Here is a 21,862-nt window from a genome sequence, read left to right as displayed (position 1 = left end):
TATGGACCGAGAAAGAGGTAACGGGGTACGCATTTTGAATTTACAAATACTATAAAACACCCACTGAGTATTGAGGCTCACGAATAATCAAGTACTATTGAAGCCATTGATAACATAGTTCCACATCATTGATTTTGGTATCGTTTATGTTTAATGGTATTTTCCATCATAAAAGACGGTGTGGTGACCTGTAGAAGTTTATTTGTTCCTTGGTTGACTTTTTGTTGATGTCTGTCTCATTGGCCCTATTTTAACCTTTCCCCGAATTAAAATGCCGTAAAAAGACTTTATTAAGTACACAAACGTGTGACGGATGCACGGACATGAAACCTTACTGAAAAGTTGAAAATGTAATAAACGTTGACATAATGAAAGATATCCTCTTTTAAAGTGATATTCATCATAATCTTACATTAGATTGTATAACAAAAGTCTTTCCAAAGGGGCATTTGCTGTTTATTTTTGTCATTAACGCTATTTATTTTCCCCTGTTTATGGGGGCTTTATGTGGTCCTGAGACAATTGTCTAATTTAATGGCATGCTCCATGAAAGTGCTCAAAATAAGGCCTCTGTGAGACTTAAGAAAGTCTTTTGTCTGGCACTATAATTGTAGTCTATTGATTGTTTTGTTTTTGTAGTGAACAACAAATAAAGCGGATATATTTTATTTGCAAAATATAAAATAAATCAAAGACAAAATCAATTGACAAATTAAACATTGATTGAAAAAAATGGTGGAAACCTTCTCATTATCGTTCTGGCATTTTCTAATTTAAAGATAACATACTGTGAAAGTGCCTTTTTTCTGGGTACATGTATCACTTTTTAGTGTTTGTAGAAATTTCGTTAGTTTTTGGTGTTTCAAACTTGTCGGTTTTAGGAAGACCTCTAAAGTTCGAACCGTACAAGTAACTTTTCGAAAATAACAAAAAAAAAATGGTACCACGGTTACAAAGGTTCTTCCACAGTATACATGTACATATATACTAATACGTAAGTAGAGGTTCGGAAGTGTCTGCATCGCTTTAATGTACACGTCAAGATTAGTATAGTAGTCATTTAAAGACAGTACTTCTTTAATATTATGATACTGACATTTTGGAGATTTGAAAGGGCATGTCAGAGGGAACATATAATATCGACAGTTTTGTTCATATCTATTTAAATTTTCAAGATAAAGCATAAACAACAAAGATTGCCAATATAGGATTTTTTCATTGGAAATGGGAAAAAGAGTTGACGAGCAAGTTTGTCCTAGTCAAAATCTGAGAAAGGAAAATAGCAATGATTTGTTTCATTTATTATATAGGATAGTTCTAGCTGGACAGTAACTAAACCACCATGTTACTAGTATATCACTGATTTCCATACTTGACGCCAGTTTAACGTAACTGAAACAGCATAAAATTCATGTAGATACAAAATGTACCTGAAAATACCTGTGATCCTGTTTGATAAGCATCCACTCAACGGCTGCAGAGAAGATGTTAAGAATGACGGTAACGATGAATTACGACAGACACAAAAGGATGGCAAAACCTCCACTGGATCAAAGCTAAAAAAAGCACTTACTGTCACTATTGTCAAAATACCTGTTATTTTACGATAGAAGTTTCCGATTAAAGCATTTTGTTATTTGAATCATGTTAAAGAAAACTATGACAAAACAACTGCAATATCTATCATAAAAATGACAAGACTGTTTTGAAAAGGCTTCGCTGAGCGCAGCATGATACGACCCCAGCCAATTGGACTCTCTTCACACGGGGCAAGCAGGGACACAATATTAGTTTTCGACTCATATGGTGGCTACAAAATGCAATGAGGAATCCCACGAAAAAAAAACCCAAAAAATAAACAAATAAAAACAAAACAAAAAAAAAAATTAAAAAAAAAAAATTAGACCCAAAATTAAAAAACATTACGCAATTTCTGCGGTCGTACATGTATAAAACTATGTCAAATCTTATTAATAATTAAAATATTAAATATGCATGAAGTAAAAGTACGTCAACATGATACTAATTAACCCTTTCACAGATTTTTAAGAATAGCCATATATATTGTAATGAGTTGCCCATAATATTTTTGGTTCAAAAACTAATGGTGAATATAAAATAAAAATAACATAATTTCATGTAAAATATTTGGGCAAATCTTCAGCATAAGTCCGTACTCTAGTAACAGGGCTTGGGGGGAAACCCTCTTATTAGTAAAAAGAAGCTCAAATCTGATTAAGCATTGATCAGGCCGAGACAATTTTGTCCATGTAACCCCTTTCGACACGCCCCCTCCGCCCAAAATGACAAAAATAAAGTAACATTTCTAGGCCTGAGAGCATGATAATTATGACTTCTCAAGCACTTGGTCATTAACAACCGTTTGCTGAGGGGTGACCTAATGGATACATTTTGATTTGGTACTCTCGACCTGATGTTTTATTGTTTCATTGCGGATTGTACATGCATCCATTCAAAACTTCTCGAAAAAAGTGCATATTACAAACAAAATTTTTAGCTGATCACTTACTCTGGCATTTTGAAAAACAAAAAATAGTTGCAATGACTTTCAATGGTTCAATGATCAGTAAATTTGAAAGAACCAACAAATATGAATTGATAAATGAAAGAAAAAAAGTTAAACCGTGCAACACCGCTGTTTATTTCATAAGGTTTAAATTTTCGAGGTGTTTGTGCTTCAAAGAAAAACTCAATGTAGTTTTTTAAATCTTCTAATTATTATAAACCTGTTACCTCAAAACTCCCAAAACAAGCGGAATAAAGGCACCTGTCCAACGGAAATTAAAACCCTCAGAAAGTATACCTTCACAGCATGTATAAAAATAGTAAATTTATATAAAATAATATATATAAAAACATATACAAAGACAAAAAACACAAAACAATATTTAAGAAAGAGTAATCAAGGGAACCAAGGTTACAGCGGTAATCAAAAGAATGTAATCCAGGGACAAAGACCAGACATGGAAAACAGACACACACAACAAAGAACATAAAGTAACTAAAATCATACATTCAAAGTAATTAAGGCAAATGAGCAACTCGGACTCCAATAAAAACTGGGAGCATGGACCAGGTGCACCGGTAGGGTAAGCGTCCTCTGCTTTTCTAGAAACAACCGCCGAGTTGCTCATAAAAAGTCAATTCCGGGGTAGACAAACGAGGAAAGGAAAACCATGACCCGTTGAATAAATCAGTTTTCATGGTGCAGATGGATACACCGTAAGGTATTATATCGTTTAATTTGGCAATTCCGTTCTAATAACAGGTTTTTTTGTTATCTAAGGTTGTTTTCGAATAAAAATATTTTTTTAATTACAGAGAACAACTAACATTTATTTATGTGAGCCATATCATTTTTGCACTGTATGAGCTGTTCAAATTATAAATTATTTGAACTATTATCAAGATAACATTCAATTGCTTAAGATAAATTATATATACATAGCTTTTACATTAAGTAAATAAGACAGGGTGTAATTCATGGATATCGGAAACCGTGTAAATTCAGTTTTATTTCTTATTCAGAATCAGTTCCAGACTACAGAACCGGTCGAAATTTTCCATTCGAGTATTGCTCTTTTGAGATTAAAAACATATATACATTGTTTATGCAATTGACACTTTGAAAAAGTAATCGTTCTTGATTTGGTTTATTTTTGGATGGTTTTCTTATAAATGCAGATTTGAATACAAAAAGGACTGCCGTTACATAAAAACAATAAATAGACACTATCTGAATTGCATGTGGAGTGGTACATAAAAAGCATTGCTGGAATGTTTGGTCTAACAATTATAAACTACATCTGGCTTGTTAAAATATGGCTGAAGAACAGAAATATTTAAATTGAAAAGGCTACTATAAACCAGCAGCAATATGTTATCTACCTTAAAAATAACTTAAGAAAGCGAAGCTTGTTTACACTAATAAACAAGGATGTTAATATTATATATCATTTTTAATACCCTAGAATTTGCGGGAAATTTGAAGATCAAGTCAAACATGCCCTTCAACTCTTTTAAAGTAGAAAAACAAAGAGGGCGTTTGTATGAAAACAAAAATGTATCTGAGAAATGTCTTCGTGAAAAGCAAAATCTAAAGTAATTAATATCGTATTGATTCAAGTTAAAAAAAATGGCTCCTTAAATAATGTAAAATAGAGAGCAATCAAAGCATTCAATATTTTGAACATTTCAATTTGTTATTGTTTCAATTAAACAAATTACATAACCATACAAAGTAAAAACATAAACTTAGTAAATAAACAAGTGTAATGATATTACTAGGTTATAACTACACACCATGTTAGTATAATCAGGCAGTGGTAGAACATTTTGTAGAAAACTCCACGGTAACTACTTTCATAGTGTAGTTTTTGTACCATCAAAATCAACAGGAAAAATAATCGACATTGTTAAACGCAACAACTCTACCAGGAATAAAGACATTTGTACGCCCTACTTTAATATAAAGTGCAACCCGGAAAGTTGTAAACCCTTGGAAATGTTGTAAAATACGAGATTAACAGAATATATTGGCCATCGTTATATCTATGAAATGTATAATTCAGGGTCCAATGTATCACGTATTCAAAATTGAATAGTTCCAGATGTTTTATGGTGCAATTAGCTTATGAAAAAATTACCGATTTTTTTTATTTAGATTTCTATGGTTATTGACTCTACACATGACTAAACGTGCGAGTAACAACAAATGGTCGAATAAAGGAGCACATAAATTTGCAAAATCCATGTAGAGGTTAATCCACATATTATCCATAACTTTTCACACATTTTTTAAACAAAAGTATTTGTCGTCATCGAAAACAAGGTTGTGAAAATAGCAGGATTGTGTTTTCACGTTTGGAATGATATTATTTTGTCTAGCATCCGTTTCTACTTGTTGTACTTCTTTTACAATATCCTGAGGTAGGGCAGACTGAGGAGGAATGTTCTTTATCTTACCCTTTAAATTTCTAACTGTATCACTTAACAATTGGAATTGCATCATTCTATCTGCTGGGATGTGTTTGAGTTCCTCGCCAAGAACATCTAAATAGCGCTCACACCCTTTACGAGTGTAATCACAGAACACTGGAACACCGAAGCTGCTGTGGCTGAAATTCACATTTGTTAGAACATCTAAAATGTGAACTGTTTTCTCTTGTGCAAGGGATAGTAGGCTGCTGTGCATATGAGTAATCAGGCACCCTCTACCATTGTAAGTGTATGCATACTTTCCTATAAACATTTAAGTAGGACTCCAGCTAAGGATCATGCAAAATATGATTCATGTTTAAAAAGCCTACATATTTTTATTTTTGATATTTTGTTTGAAATGTCATTGTAAACAGAAATTAACATGTGGTTTTTCATATAACCCGTGCTCTTAGGAGATAAAAACATATATAGAATGCACTGTAGATTTCAAAATTAAGGGAGATAACTCTATAAATGGCACTCAAATACAATAGAATCTACTAGATTTTCAATATGGATTATCTCCCAAGAGCAGGCAGATTTGAATGAATAATTACACATTTCATAGTATAGACCCATAAAACAACCTAATTACAAAAATAAAAATATGTAGCCTTTTTTGGGGTGTATCACATTTTTCAGATTTTGCATGATTCTTACAAAGACAGCTCCTTAATTTATGATGATATAGTTATGAAAGTTACATATCAGTATTCTTATATCAGCAAATGAAACAGATACTTGAACAAACAGAAATAATCAAACTTGTTAGTTTATTTTTTTTAGCTTTTCTTGTTTGAAGATGATATAATATAAAATTTGAAATTTAAACTTAGAAATGATTTTAATCCAAATACTTTTATTATAACATTATTCCCTTAATTTCAGCAATTTTCACATGAGTAAAGAAAAATAATGCCATTTTCAGCATAAATGAATTACGTACTATTGTCAGAAGTAAAGTATGAGTTTAAGAAGTCGCACTCTACGGGGGTGTAGGAAAAAATACCCGCATGTGCATGACGTCATATCCGGTAGATGTGGACGGGATGGGGAAGGGAACCGGAAGTGGGCATATCGTGACCGGAAGTGGGCATATCGTGACCGGAAGTGGACAGATGGGGGACCTTTTGATGTAGGAAAGGGGAGCCTTAAAGGTTTGGAGGGGGAAAACGAACTCCATTGGTATCCTCATTAAGTGTCCTTATTAATGTCATTATGTAGTATGACGTTCTATAACAGAAAGAGTAATCAAGGGAACAAAGGTTATAGCGGTAATCAAAAGAATGTGATCCAGACAGACATGGAAAACAGACATAAACAACAAAGAACAAAAAGTAACTAAAATCATACATACGAAATAACAAAAGCAAATAAGCAACTCTGATTCCACTAAAAACCTGGGAGCATGGACCAGGTGCATCGGTAGGGTAAGCGTCCTCGGCTTTTCTAGAAACACCCTCCGAGTTGCTCATAAAAAGTCAAAACCGGGGTAGACAAACGAGGAAATGGAAAACTATGACCCGTTAAATAAATCAGTTTTCATGGTGCGCATGGATACACCATCACGATCCACGAGTTCATGATGACGACCATAAAATTCTGTAATGATGACTTCAATCTTGTAGCAACATAACACTGTTCCGGAAGCATATTTGTTAGAGATAGTGCGATACAAAAGGTCTGCGTAGTTTCGGCAAGCTCTGGCATAACGTATGAGTTGTGGTATGAACACTCCTAACGCATGTACTGAAGGGATGTTGCCACAGATGAAAGGAAGTTGACATTTCTGAATGAAAAGTTATCACGCTTGTCGGAAAGTTTGGTCAATAGTTTACCTTTATCATCGAGTTCTTAAGTGTAGGTCAAGATATGAAGCCGACTTCACAGTGTCTGTAGTATCCTTTATCTCAAGTTCTTTGGGGTAGATACGATGTACCAAATCCCCGAAATTAGGATTGTTTAAAGATAATACGTCATCTATATAGCGGAAACTGAGATTAAAGGATCTAGCCAAACGGTATTCTTTCTTTTGGATCAGATCAGCTATAAAGTCAGTAAAAAAGAGGGAGGGGTATTATGACAAGAGTTATCTTTCTTCGTTTATATTGCTTTTTTAAATTCTACATTTTATTAACATTTATTGTTTTTTTTAATTTGAGTAATAATGTCAAATTGATTGGACACTTTGAATTTTGTAAACCTTACAATTGTCAGGATAATCTTTCAGTAGTTAGTCAAAAAAGCAACATTAATTATTCAAACTGAATTATACAAAAATTATTAAACAAAATTAAACAAAAATAATTAAAACAACGATAAAAATTAATGTCCGAGAGATAAACATTGCACAACATTCTCCTTACACATGTAATGTAGTTATAAAGCACAATAAAAAACAGTTAAAAATCAACACATGGGCTATTGAAATCACCAGTATAACGGGAAATTTCAAACATCTGTCTAATCAGTGAGACATTTATTCAAATTACACAATCATTTGAGCACAAGGAAAAGCAAATCAAAATCTAGAATTCAAAGTGTCCAACCAATTTGACATTATTCCACAATGACAATGAAATTACAAACAAATAATTTCAAAAATGATTAAAAAAAACAATATTAACGTTAATAATGTAGAATTAAAAAAAGCAATATAAACAAAGAAAGATAACTCTTGTCATAATACCCCTCCCCCTTTTTAAACTTACCTGTTATATAACGTCATACTACATAATGACACTAATCAGGACACTTTAATGAGAATACCAACGTAGGTCGGTTTCCCCTTCCCAACCTTTAAGCCCCCCTTTCCCACATCAAAGTGCCCCCTGTTCCCATTTATAGAAATTTATTCCCATCTACGTCCACTTCCGGTCATACCCAAGGTCCACTTTCGGTCCCCCTCTCCCTTCGGTCCACGGCCACCGGATGTGACGTCATGCGCATGTTTACCTCCCTGCACCTCCCGAAAAATACGACTTCTAAAACTCGTACTATACTACTATGGCATTTATTGTCAGATTGCTGAAAGGCTGAAAACAGATGGTTACAATATAACTTAAAGCTCTTCTATTCAGTACATAATATTTAGATATAATTTATTCTTGGAGTGTCATAATTTCCTAATGATTGCTATGTACTTAAATGTAATCAGATCGAAAATATAAACACATATAACACCTTACCCGACATTGATCCAAAAACAACTACACAGTCATCAATATATGGAAATGACAAGTCTATCATTTGTAACTGATTTGTATTCGCAGTTGCAAGGCAAGAACCCGCCGAATCGTAATTGGTGATATTTGTTGATGTTGGAGATTGCAATGCTACATCAAATCCCAGGTCCATATTCTCAACATCTGATTGACCAAATCTGCTTCTACAAGCCTGAACATTATAAAAACAGAAGGATTTCAAAATTTAGTAATTATCAAATATTATTTGTGGAATATGAATCATTTTAACACATATTTGTTGATACAAATCATATATATTTTCAGGTATCATTTATGTATTTATTTCCGCTGTGACATCTATGGCAACACCGCATGCACAAAGTCCTACATAATAACATGTAAATGAACTGTCCCGTACTACCATACATCGTGTACTAAATGACAGCCCTAGATTAATCCTACGTAGCTGGACTTTGTGCAGGCGGTATTGCCATAGATGTCACAGCGGTACGAGTTCGAGTCCCGCGGAAGGAACGACCAAATATCTGCATCGCAAATTTGACAGTTGGAAAATTTTCAGACCTTTCTATATATTTACGTATCTTCCCTGTATCAATTTGATCCGATGGAGCAATGTAGTGAATAGAGTCGTCACATTCTGAGACGTTTATATATATATATCTATCTATATATATATATATATATATATATATATATATATATATATATATATATATATATAGTATCAGGGCCCCGATATATATATATATATATATATACATAAATAGCCTTTGCTAGTTGTTTAATCTGGTTCATAATCTGGTTCCCTTGTCAATATTAGAAGCGACCCAAAGATCGCTAAAAAATTGAAAGAAACTTGTGGAACGAAAACATTATCCGCACTTCATTGTAACCAGTTGCTTTGATTGAAACAACATTCGGGTCATAATGGTTACGAAAGAGGAATCTAATTCAAGCGGAAGTCGCCCAATTTTAGAGCATATCACATTCTTGCCATTTCGGATGATGAAAGCAAGACTTAACCAGAGGCATAGAATATTTGACTATTTGCGACGTTGAAGACTTAGTCTTTGATCTTCATTATTTTGTTTGATATTTCTCATGTTTGTACATTGTAATTTCCAAGCCAGTAATATAAACCTAATATCATCTCTGCATCATCTACATAATCTGAATGTGTAAATATGGTCTATCCACTTCCGGTGTTTCCTTCACTTATGCTTGATCTCACAACTAGTCAATTGTCATTCTGCAGAGGAGATATGACATTACACATCCTCGACGTACTCCAGATTTTACCATGAAACTGCCATTCTGTGGATTGCTCGATGGTGTTTCTAAATACAAATATTTGATTGCAGCAGCTCTTTTATTTTCTAACTCCTGCTTGTTCTTTTCTTAGTTTATTACAGCAGTCTTTATTCTATCGATCAAACTTTTACTGAACACTGCTCGGTATTGAGAGTAAGTTGGTGCCTCTCCAGTTGTTGCAGTTATAGAGATCACCATTTTTTGGTAGTTTGATGGTGTTACCTTCTCTCCAGTGACAGTAATATATCAGTAGTTTAGAATGCTTTGAAAAGTTCTGCTGATATAGCTGACCTTTTCTAAAGGGCCTTGTTGTGTTTCAGACTTTTAATTGCTTTCAATAGTTCTTCCTTTATCGGTCTGCCTCAGCCTCTGTTATAGCAGTTGTTACTTTAGGGTCAGTTTTGATAAGAAACGTGGTGAAAGCTCAATCCATCTTGTTCCTTAGTGTGCCCTGCTTGTTCCTTGATAGCATATTGATATTACTTCTCTTTCTATATAATTGCTTTGTTATTTGGAAACCTTCCCCTATTCTCTCGTCTGAAGCGGCCTTTTCAGCTTCTTTTGCCATGCAATGTCGACAAAGTTTGTCGATTTGTCTTGGTGTCTTTCTTCACTTCCTTTTTGTTTTTGGAGTATTGCCCCTTCAATCTGTCTTTTAATCTGAGTGTATACTGCAAATATTTTTCCTAAAATTGTTTTCCCTCGTCAATAGTCTTAACGGTGTGATCCACTCTATCTGTCCTTTGAATCCCAAAACCTTCTCACTAGCCTTGCTGTATATTTCTTCTATCTGATGTCACTGTTTCTCTACTGAGTTTAAGTCGTCCCCATTTCTATTTTCTAACTAATAGCTGATATCTGTTTCTAAATTTTATGTTGAACTCGTTTGAATTGCTTCTATCCTTTAATTTAGCAATATCATACTTTTTCACTCGCACTTTTGAAGTTTCAGTTTGATGTAAGCTGTGACAAGATGGTGATCACTTCCTACATCAGCTCCCCGCCTTACTTTCACATCTTGAAGAGATCTGCTCCATTTTACATGTATCAAAAGTTGATGTTCTGCCTCCTGACGAAGCCAATGTAAGTTTAAGTCAACTATCCCAACTAGGTGTAGAGGCATTAGGGCATATCCACACACGGGTGGGCAATGCATGCTGTGCATATAGGGGTCTAGTGCTAAATGAACAGCACATGTATTAGACAAAAGGTATCTTTATAGAATTTTACATAATTATGTCAATTCTAATAATAATTCAAGTTATAAATGCCGTTCTATTCTTTTATGCAATGTCCAGTGTTCCGTAAAAAAAAAAAAAAAAAAAAAAAAAAAAAAAACTCGTATCCTGTTTGTTCTTTGGCAAAAAGTAACAGGAATATGCATGTAGCTATTTATTGTACTTAATACAAACTAGTGCTGGATCCCGTGAAAGTCGTAAGATGTTAACGGATAAAACTGTTATCATGTACTATGCTTACTTCGATCATTCAATGCAATTTGTCTTTCAACTCTTTAAAAAATTACAAAATAAACCAGTGTACTATTGTTCACCAAGTATTTCGTATCAAAGAGAAGTCACATTGACATATAAAGCTATACATTTATAGGTGTAATAAATTAGTGAAAAATAGCCAAGTTTAAAAGGTAACAAGAGGCTCACCGGGTCATTTTTTTCATTTGAAGGGCATTAACTCTAACAAGGAGTTGCCCAACAATTCTGACTCCAGGAAGACTTTGGTAGAACTTATCATAAGGATCATTTCATCAAATGAAAGTTTCATTCTATCTATTATAGTTTTCAAGATATTGGCTGAAAACTGCTAAAAACATAATTGTTTGCCTTTCAAGGTCAATAACACAGAGTCGTCTGAAAATTTCAATTTGATCCTTGAAGACTTTTGTAGGCCTTATAATAAGAATGGTTACAGGAATTGAAAGTCTCATTCCATTTGTCAAAGTTTTCCAGATATTAGCTGGAAACTTAAAAACAAAACCCTGTCATATTTCTCCTCTCAAGGGCAATAACTCTTATATGGAGTCGTCTGACAACTTTGATCCCTTGGAGACTTTTGTGGGCCTTATAATATGGATCATTTCAGCAATTGAAAGATATTAGCTAAAACTAAAGGTTTGGAGATATATGCACAAAACTACTGTCCGACCCTATGTTCTATTTTTAGTAACGATGGCCATGTTTTTTAACCAATCAAAAATCCAAACAATCATTTTGCACAGGATACACTAAAAATTAAGAATACTAACTTTCATTGAATTCTGTGAAGTAGTTTCTGAGGAGAGGATTTTTTTTAATGTAATAACATCAAAAACAGCAAAAAATGTTCAAAAAGGGCAATAACTCCAATATCAATATGGGTCAACATATTTTCACCTATAATTTGACCACAGATAGATCTCATAATGCTGAATACTTTAACCCTTGTTAGAATTTTGTTAAACCTAACGGTTTTGGATACCGTCTGATCGCTATGTTCTATTTTTAGTGACGGTGACCATGATTTTTAACCGATCAAAAATCCAAACAATCATTTGTGCAGAATACTCTAAGACACAATCATTAGAAGTTTCACGCAAATTTATTCAGTAGTTTCAGAGGAGAAGTTGTTTGAATAAATTGTTATCGACGACGACGCCAAGTGATGACAATAGCTTGCTTGGCCTACGGCCAGATGAGCTTAAAAGGAGAACTAATACAAATAAAATATAAATAAAACGTAGATATATGGAAAATGTGAGCCCAATTTTCGGCCTTACAGCCTTCGTTAGGGGCAAAAAGTATTGATAAGGAAACTGTTTGTGCCACTTCTCAACATATGTTATTTTTCATGTAAGGCGTACTTCCAAGGATTACAAGTATCCAAGGGAGAGTGAGAACCGAACTACACCAGCCGTATTGCTTATAACCTATTGCGAAAACCTACTATTTTGTTAGGTTCACAATCTCAATTGTTTACACATACTACTTCGTAAGTTTCGACTGATGTAACAATCCCATAGAATCAATAACTGATATACATGAAATGTATAAATACTATAGGCGACTACACAAGTGGCCCATAATATACTATATCTTTGAATTCGTTATATGTATTTATTTTTACTTGTTAAACGCTGGTTGTCATTACTGGGATTTGTGTCAAAAATATATCACACTGTCACCGGAAGATCCTTGAAACACCCGTCACAATGTATTCATCAACTTACAGACACTCACTTCACACTATTCCCGAAAAGTCTAAATTTGGGTGAAACTATTGAATGCTGAAGCGATTCAATCCTGTTCAAATTTATTTGGAGACCGCTTTTAATTTAATAACAGAGTGTCAGTAGTTTCATGTTGTGACTTTATCTACATATAAATTTTGAAGTTCCTGCCAAAAATGTCGAATTACTTTACATGATGGAAGTATGCAAACTACAAATTTGAAATATATTGAGCATTTTAACGTTATTTCTATAAAAAAAATATAGAGTGGTTTCCTGAATATTCCGAAAGCCGTATCCCTGAAGCTACATCGGCTACATATCTTGTTTTTTCGATCTCTGTATTTCACCATGTTATATGCACATGCAAATTTTAAGAAAAAAATGTCGGATTAGTTATTTAGGTCCCTATTACCTTTTTTAAGTAAAACAATCAGAGGATATAGCGAAAATGTCACAACGCAGTTATAACATTCAAATACAATACCATATTTAAACTAAATGTATTTATGTGGTTTGATCATCGTTTATTTAGCAGGAAAAAAACACTTTACACTTAAACTTGTAATCACAGAAAAAAAATAATAACAAAAAAAAAAAAAAAAAAAAACAAAAAAACTTGAAACGATTATTGCCATCTCCGGGACAGAGCAGAGGTGTATAGCTCCACCATTCCTGTACAAGACACCGTTTGAAATAAAAACCAACGACAAACCGATTTGGTTGAGTAAAGTACGGTTCTGCCTAAAAATCAGGCAGAGGGTGATTCATCATATCTTAAGATAATCAATGAAACCAGTGATTTTGTTACATCATCCTCCCTTTTTATTGGGAAAATTTCAAACTTATATAAATACATTTGTAAGGTCCTTAGAAATATATTCGGTTTGAATAGTCAAGACACGCTCGTAATCGTTAAGTTCCGAAATCTTTGCTCGGATTTTCCGGCATTGGTAAAGAATTATCGTACTTACATGTATGTCCCTCAGTAACAAATGACCGACAGAAAAATGTGTATCATTTTATTGTTAACGTAATACTAGGGTGAATTAAATGTGTACATGTATCGTGTATAAACTTCAAAACGTATTTAAAAACGTTATTTTTCTTTTTCATTTCATTTCTGTTTCAATTTGTTTTGTTTTATTTCGATTTCATTTCGTTTCGATTCACTTTTTTCACACTATATAGGTACCCAAGAATTATGGGTAGTTTTCGTGAACTGTTGACTGTTTTGGTCATCCCTATCTTGAAAATAAAGCTATGATTCAATTTTTTTAAATCTTCGGACAGAGACTGGTTTGATTCTCAATCGTATTTGCAACACATACGAAAGTGGAACTTCCATGATCCTATATTTAAGCTCCCGAATCAAGTTCAATATGAATATTCAAGCTATTTCTGGCCATAAATAAGAGTAGTGGACCCAGTTGATAATACGTCCAAGAGTAATCTGGGGAACCAAGATTCTAGCGGAATTCTAAAGAATGTAATCCCGGGAAAAAGGCCAGACACGGAAAACAAACACACACAACAAAGAGCATAAAAATACCGGCATTTGGGTTCAGGATTTCAGTTTTTTTTTCATTATTTTTCCAAACAAATAAAAAAAAATCATCTTTTCATAAGCAACCATTATAACCAAGTTTTCGACACAATTTTGCCATTTTTCGCATTGTTGACCTTCCCCGAATATCATATATATATATATACCATAGTATGGTGTATATGTGAATTTCGGGGAGAGTCAAAATTGCGAAAATTACCATACAATCAACAGAACTTGCAAATAATGGTTTAACACGATGAATTTTCTATTTTTTTTGGGGGGGGGGATCCTGGCCCCAAGTGCTTGTGCATTGAATAACCAAATAATACATACACAGCAAAAAAGTAAAATGAACAACTCGGAGTCCACAAAAAACTGGGAGCATGAACCAGGTGCACCAAGGAGCGCACTAAAGCGAGTCTGTCAAGCATATTACACGTACCTGTATTATAAAGATCTTCATAATATCCATGACTTCAGGTATTTGAGCTATTGTGTCCATAAGTCGTTGAGTTGAGTATACATGGTCATATGTGCAGAAACTGAGTTCCAATTTCTGTATGTTTTCTCTAGGTTTCCCTCCAATCTCTTCAAATCCATGTGTACTCAATACAAACATAAAGTATCCATACTTATGCCCTTGCATGGCATTTTTTACTAAAAAAAAAAACAACAGAAAAAAGCATATTTTACTTTGACGTTAGCAGATCACATTTCAGCACATCACAACATATTCTAAAATATATAAACTGAAGTTTTGAAATGCTACTAATTTTTAAACAGGTTATACAAAATGACGTGGTTTGCGACAGTTCACACTTACTGACCGCAAACTAGTGAAAACTGGACTAAACCAGATTATTTCGTACATGCATAACCTACTATAAAATAGAAACATTCCCTATAATTGAATTGCTTATGGAATCAAATCCAAATCTAAAGCATTGGTTTGTTATCAAAACGTTATTTTGTCAGGGATAATTTGGATCTCGAAGTTCTGACCGATTGACGTGAAAGACGTCACATCATCAAAGCAAATCATACAAAAATAGTTTACTCAAAAAGAAACATCATGAAGGCCCTACTGTTACAGTGCAACATCGAAAACAAAGATTTGTGTTTAAAGCTCGGTTACATTCTATTTACATTAGAAACATCAATATTTAATTGAAGTGCACAGTTTGGAAACAAAGAACTGTTTTACTTAAAAATTGATTATATATAGTTGAGTAATAACACTCTCTCAAAGTAGCATTGTACATCAGAAGTTGTATCTTTAAGAATGTTTTCTATATTTCCTATACTTTTTTAAGTATAAGCACACAGTAGTGCCCGATTCTTACATGAATGGACAGGTATGAAATTTCTAACTGTTGCTAATAGATATTTTCAGCCTTAGTTTTAAAAGCAAGATGTTTTCTTATTAACAAGTTCTAAAATTGATTAAATATCCCAAAGTTTTTGTTAATAATTAATAAAAAGTGAAAATAATTTGATATCTAATTTATTCCAAAAAAGTCAAAAGGCATTTATTTCAATTATAGTTTTAATCTTAACAGCTACAGACAAGCTGAAAATTTATTTTTTTACAATTACTTACTCTCGTCGTATAACGTGACATCATAGAAATTTTTGTCCTTGTCCTTATAAGTCAAAGTAGTGCAGTGATAATAATTCTCTAGGACTGTTTTCATATTTTGTAAATCATTCAATGCATTGGGTAATTGCTTTTGCGCACTATTCTGAAACTTCTCATGTACACATATTACTGCAAACCCTTTATAGGTATTGGTACTGGAATGAAACATAAAGGCTTTATTTAGAATCAAAGTACTGAAGTAATGATAACTGGGAAACAAATTCATAGTAAGCAAATAACAGTCATATACATGTACTTGATTAGACCCATTACTGATCTCAACATAACAATGCACCGACCTGACTGAGAAATAGACCCACTACTGATCTCAATATAACAATGTCCCTACCTAATTAGACCCATTACTGATCTCAACATAACAATGCACCTACCTGACTGAGAAATAGACCCATTATTGATATCAACATAACAATGCCACTACCTGAATAGACCCATTACTGATCTCAACATAACAATGCACCTTCCTGACTGAGAAATAGATGCACCACTGATCTCAACATAGCAATGCACTTAACTGGCTGCGAAATAGACCCATTACTGATCTCAACACAACAATGCCACTACCTGATTAGACCCATTTCTGATCTCAGCATTTCAATGCACCTACCTGATTGAGAAATAGACCCATTACTGATCTCAACATAACAATGCACCTACCTGACTGAGAAATAGACCCATTACTGATCTCAACATAACAATGCACCTACCTGACAGAGAAATAGACCCATTACAGATCTCAACATAACTATGCACCGACCTGACTGAGAAATAGATGCACCACTGATCTCAATATAACAATGCACCTACCTGAATAGACCAATTGCTGTACTCAACATAACAATGCTACATTTTTTTTACTGAGAAATAGACCCATTACTGATCACAACATAACAATGCACCTACCTGATTAGCACTTCATTAAAATTTAGTATAAAATTATTATGATCTGCGGAGATAAAATATTCAATTGTCTTTTTAAATCCTTTGTTTTAGAGAAGCCAAAAAAGAGTTTTTTTTAGGTCACAAAAACTGTTTTTGACACAATATAGCACACACTTTTAAATTCAATTAAAGATAATAAAAGTGATGCTTTAAGGTTGCTGATGAAAGACAGTTGCGTACGATCCCAGTAACAATGAAAAATCAAAATAAGGCTAAATACAAATGTATTAGAAATATAATTTTTGAGGCGTAGTTCTATTGGCCCCTCATAACTCAAAACCTGAGATTTCTGAAATACAGACAGTTTTGCATAAAGAATCCAATGAAAAAAATAAAAATGTGACCTCAGTTTGTTTTTGGGGTATGACTCAATTTCTCACCCTTTAAACTCCAAAACGGCTGATGATAAATCTACTTTGTAACAAAACCCTTTAAAACAGAATTTTAAAAGAAACATATTGACATCTGAATCATCCAATCATCAAATCGGTTCAACAATACACTTTTCTAATAATTATAATGACAACACCCGTTTTTCCTTTTAAGTTTCTTTTTCAAAGGGGTGGGTCAAAAATCATGGGGTGCTCCGCCATGTCCCCAAGAGCAATTTGTTATACTTCAAAAGTTTTAATAAAGTTTTCGTAAATAAAGAAAGGTTAACGGACTCCAGCGACGATAGGGTGTTACCATTAAGCCTATGTACCGAAAAAAAAATGTTTGCAGTTGTAAAAAAACTCGAAAGTTTTCAATTTTTATTTCATTATGCTTTTCACATATTATAATCAGGTTTCCTTCTCTATGATCTACAGTCAAGTACAAAAAGTATGCGGCGATTTCAATTTTCTCTATTACTGACGTTTATATACAATTATGACAGCTCGGTGCATGTGATATCAATATTTATGGAACACTTAAATAGGCTTACAACTAAACCCAAAAATTCGCATCAAAATGATGTTTGGGCTATGCATTCTACCTGTTAGCATATTCTAATGTCTCTTTCGAGCTTTATACATACTTCATATAATTACAAAAAGGGGACTATGATGATTTCACCTAGAAATTGAGAAATGACCAAAAATATTGAAAATTTATCAGGTGTGAAAAATAGTTGTGGATTTATGAGGAAGAAAGACATATTTTCTAATTTTTGCCCCGAATTTAGATGTATATATTTTTACGGGAAATTTTAGTTTTACTATTGAAGCCCTGGAAAAAATTACGTTCATTATATTTCTAAAAGTTTAATATCCCAAACATTAATAAGTATTGTTTAACAGTCTTGTTGGTCTTCTGTATTTATGATCAAATAGAAAAGATTGCAATTGATATTCTGTTGTGTTCTTCAACTTTAAAGTCTCATACACAGGGGCGGATCCAGACATTTTTAAATTAAGATTCAGGCTATCATGTGCTCATTTGTCCTGAATTTTTCTGAATTAACAATTTTTTTCCACAAAAGGGCTTGGTTTCTGGGATTGGGACCTTGGGACCATCCACAGGATCCACCGCTAAAACTTGCATTAGAGGAAAATTAGTTGTGTTCAAATAATTCATTGAAACTGAAAATTAACAATGTTCAAGAATGATACAATCTGCGTCACAGACAGAATTATAGTTGACTTAACAGTTTAACTGGTCTTACAGCTTATGAAAACACATTATACTGATAAGCCTCAACATCATTTTGATGCTAATTTTTGTGTTTAGTTGTGAGACTGTAAAAGAAATTTAGGCCTCAATTAGTGTAAAACATGATATTGAGTACACCATGTTTAAATCCTAGACTGATAAATAGAACAAAGTCCATTTGTGGTATAGCGTGATTTATGATTGTAATTATGTAATTTCACTGAAAAAGGTGATTAATTTAATTTCACTACTTTCTTTTCGATTGCGCGGACAACTTTGTTACATCATAATGAACACTATCAAATTCTATGGAGTTCTTTGCTCCAATGATTACTGTAAAAGGTAAAATTTGTTACATTTTGTAAAATTCTATTATTTGTCATAAATTGATTTGCCTTCTTAATTCTATAACCGTATTAGGTATTACTCTTGCTAAAGTTATAATACATTTTGCTGTAATCAGAGGTGTGTCTTAATGCCATTCATTATTCACATATTCCAGGTTGGGTCCTGAGGAATACAAGTTTCAAGATACATCTTTATTATCTTAACCTCGATTATTGTACACATTTAAAGGTGTTTCCCATAAGCAAATTAACACTCGTCCTGGAGTTATTAGTAAGAGGTTCAATGCTACAGTAATCAGTAAACAGGATGAATTAATTCATATGTATAAAGGTCATGGACTTAACACAGATATTATAGAATCTAGTATAATAAGAAATGAATTCACTGAACAAAAAATCTTGCAAAAATATATTATATGTAAATAATCACATTTTGCATTGTTCTTGACTGGAGTGCTACTTAAGGAAGAATACCTACGGTAAGGGACACAACTCTTACAAAGCATCGGAACGTTTGTATTCAACATTTAACATCAATTTTATGTGAGCATCACAGTAACTTGGACAGATTTCATTTCAAATGAAAGCTTGGTAGGCTTTGGTGAAATAGAAAATGATACAAGCATGTCACTGATTTCAAGAGTTATGTCCCTTACCCTAGGTCTACCACCTTAATACTTAAAATGGACGCTAATGATAATGAGGTAAGAAAATGTTTGGCTCCTAAGGGAAGCAAACCATAAATACAAAAGATTTTGTGACATCATATCTTCTGAAAAGAAAAAAAGATAGATTGCTTTTTATTTTTAAGGTCTGTATGTAATGACAGTAACAATAAAACCAAACCTACCATTCTCTGGTACAAATAGGGCATTCTAATGACGAATGCTTCTGATCACACTCGTCACAATATCGATGTTGGCAATCCTTTCTCTTAAAATTTGCAGGTGTGTTTTTACACACATCGCACATGTTTTCCGAATCAATATAAGCTGGAATAAAAATATTTTCATGGAGGTAGTAAAATTCCGATGAATTTTATGGATTTCTGACCAAATGTAATGAAAAAAAAATGGCACAATCTGTAATAAACATCTATGTTGGTCATAGAGTAGTGAAGAAGTTATGTGTATTAATGGTAATAGATGAACAAAAACAAAGTAAAATGATATCTATATATATATTAAATTGCAAAGTACTCTTTATTGACATTCTTACATACATCAAAACGAAAACTGAGGTCATTTTGCAATTTAAAAAAAAACAAACTAAAATTCCCAATTTTTTCCACCAATCACATAACCTTCCAGCCTATTATCTCCCTTTGAAAAAATATAATTTTTTTAAATATCAAAATTCATTTGAAATAAATCAAATATATTATTTTTTACACCATTTCAAACAATCTTAATATATATATTATATAACTGTCTGTATAATTTTGCAAGATGACTGTATGATATAGGTATTATCTACCCTAACTAATAATGACAATGCACCTATTTGAACAAAGAAGTTGATTTAACAGATATATAAAAATTAACTGGTATATTTTCAGACACGTTGACGTACTCCCAAACAGTTAGAGTGAGGAAACGCTCTCGGACCCACGTGGAGTCTGGGAGTAGGCCAGAGCGTCAACACAGCAGCCCAGCCGCTAGTAGGATATACTCTGACCGAGTTCGTCGGTCAGGTACCCCGAAGGCTTGACTCCACCACCAACACCAACACCTGTTGGTTCTACTAACCCACTTACATCAACCGTGAGAGGCTTGTATTGGTAATTAAGGTCGTTAAAAACTACCAATCATCGTATCTTTTTGTGGTGTTTCTAGAAAAGCAAAGGACGCTTTCCCTACCGGTACACCTGGTCCACGTTTCTATTTTTAGTGGAGTCCGAGTTGCCCATTTGCTTTTGTTACTTTGTATGTATGAGTTTAGTTACTTTATGTTCTTTGTTGTTTATGTCTGTTTTCCATGTCTGTTCTTTCTCCCTAGATTACATTCTTTTGATTACCGGCATAACCTTGGTTCCCTTGAGTACTCTATCATATATATATATATATATATATATATATATATATATATATATATATATATATATATATATATATATATATATATATAATTCATATCCTGTGATAATAAAATCAAATATATACACTTACTGTGTATATATTTAAACACCCTAATCTCATTGGATAATTTGCTTTACATGTGATGTTTCATGCGTCTTTTCTTGTGAAAGTAAGGCACTGTAGCAACACCAGCATTTGACTATTTAACGATTACTTTGATATTTAAAAGACACAATATGAAACGGATTTCCGATAAATAATATCAGGCCATAAATTACCAGATCGTCAAATAAATGAAGCACTGGAAAACATGTTGGTTTAAAACAACTATAGCAAAATATTCTCGTTTCTAACGCAAGGCAATATGTTTGTTTCTAACGCAAGGCAATATGTTCGCTTCTAATGCAAGGCAATGTAACAACAGAAGCCACATACATTTGGTAAACAGGACAATTACGACGTTTTAAGGAGGTAGACCTAGGGTAAGGGACATAACTCTTGAAATCAGTGATATGTTTGTATCATATTCAATTTCACCAAAACCTCTCAAGCTTTTGTTTGAAGCAAAATAAAATTAATCCAAGTTAATTAGATGCTTACATAAGATGGATATGAAAGGCAGCATACAAACTTTCTAATGATTTTTAAGAGTTATGTCCCCTACCCTAGGTCTACTTCCTTAAAACATATGGAAACACATTTTTAGGTCCGGTGTAAAAGTATATGTGGTTGTGCCAATAAAACCATACATTTTTCATAAATTAAGTCTGATGGAAATCATATACTTTACAATATTGTATTTATCAAATATTATCTGTTTTAATTTATTATTCATAAATATGTTTTTTTTTGCATTTTTCATGGAGGTTTTAAATTATATGTTGTATTTTTTTCTGTGTAGTTATATTCAAAA

General features: G+C 33.1%; 1 protein-coding gene across 1 annotated transcript; it reads right to left on the bottom strand.

The window, feature by feature from the left end:
• Window positions 1–650: 650 nt before the first annotated feature.
• On the bottom strand, window positions 651–19,859 carry LOC148611142 (uncharacterized). The gene is made up of 5 exons (XM_088591321.1): window positions 19,722–19,859; window positions 15,891–16,084; window positions 14,733–14,947; window positions 8,190–8,397; window positions 651–5,262 (listed from the first exon to the last, which is right to left on the bottom strand). The coding sequence occupies exons 1-5, from the start codon at window positions 19,841–19,843 to the stop codon at window positions 4,808–4,810; spliced, it is 1,194 nt and encodes a 397-aa protein (XP_088447447.1). The 5' UTR covers window positions 19,844–19,859; the 3' UTR covers window positions 651–4,807.
• Between the last annotated feature and the right edge of the window lie 2,003 nt (window positions 19,860–21,862).

This window comes from Perna viridis, chromosome 7 (assembly GCF_037379345.1).
Source record: "Perna viridis isolate PV_CMFRI_1.1 ecotype Kerala chromosome 7, ASM3737934v1, whole genome shotgun sequence".
Taxonomy (NCBI): Eukaryota; Metazoa; Mollusca; class Bivalvia; order Mytilida; family Mytilidae; genus Perna; species Perna viridis.
The sequence above is the reverse complement of the archived record's forward strand: the minus strand, read 5'-3'. Positions and strand labels throughout refer to the sequence as shown.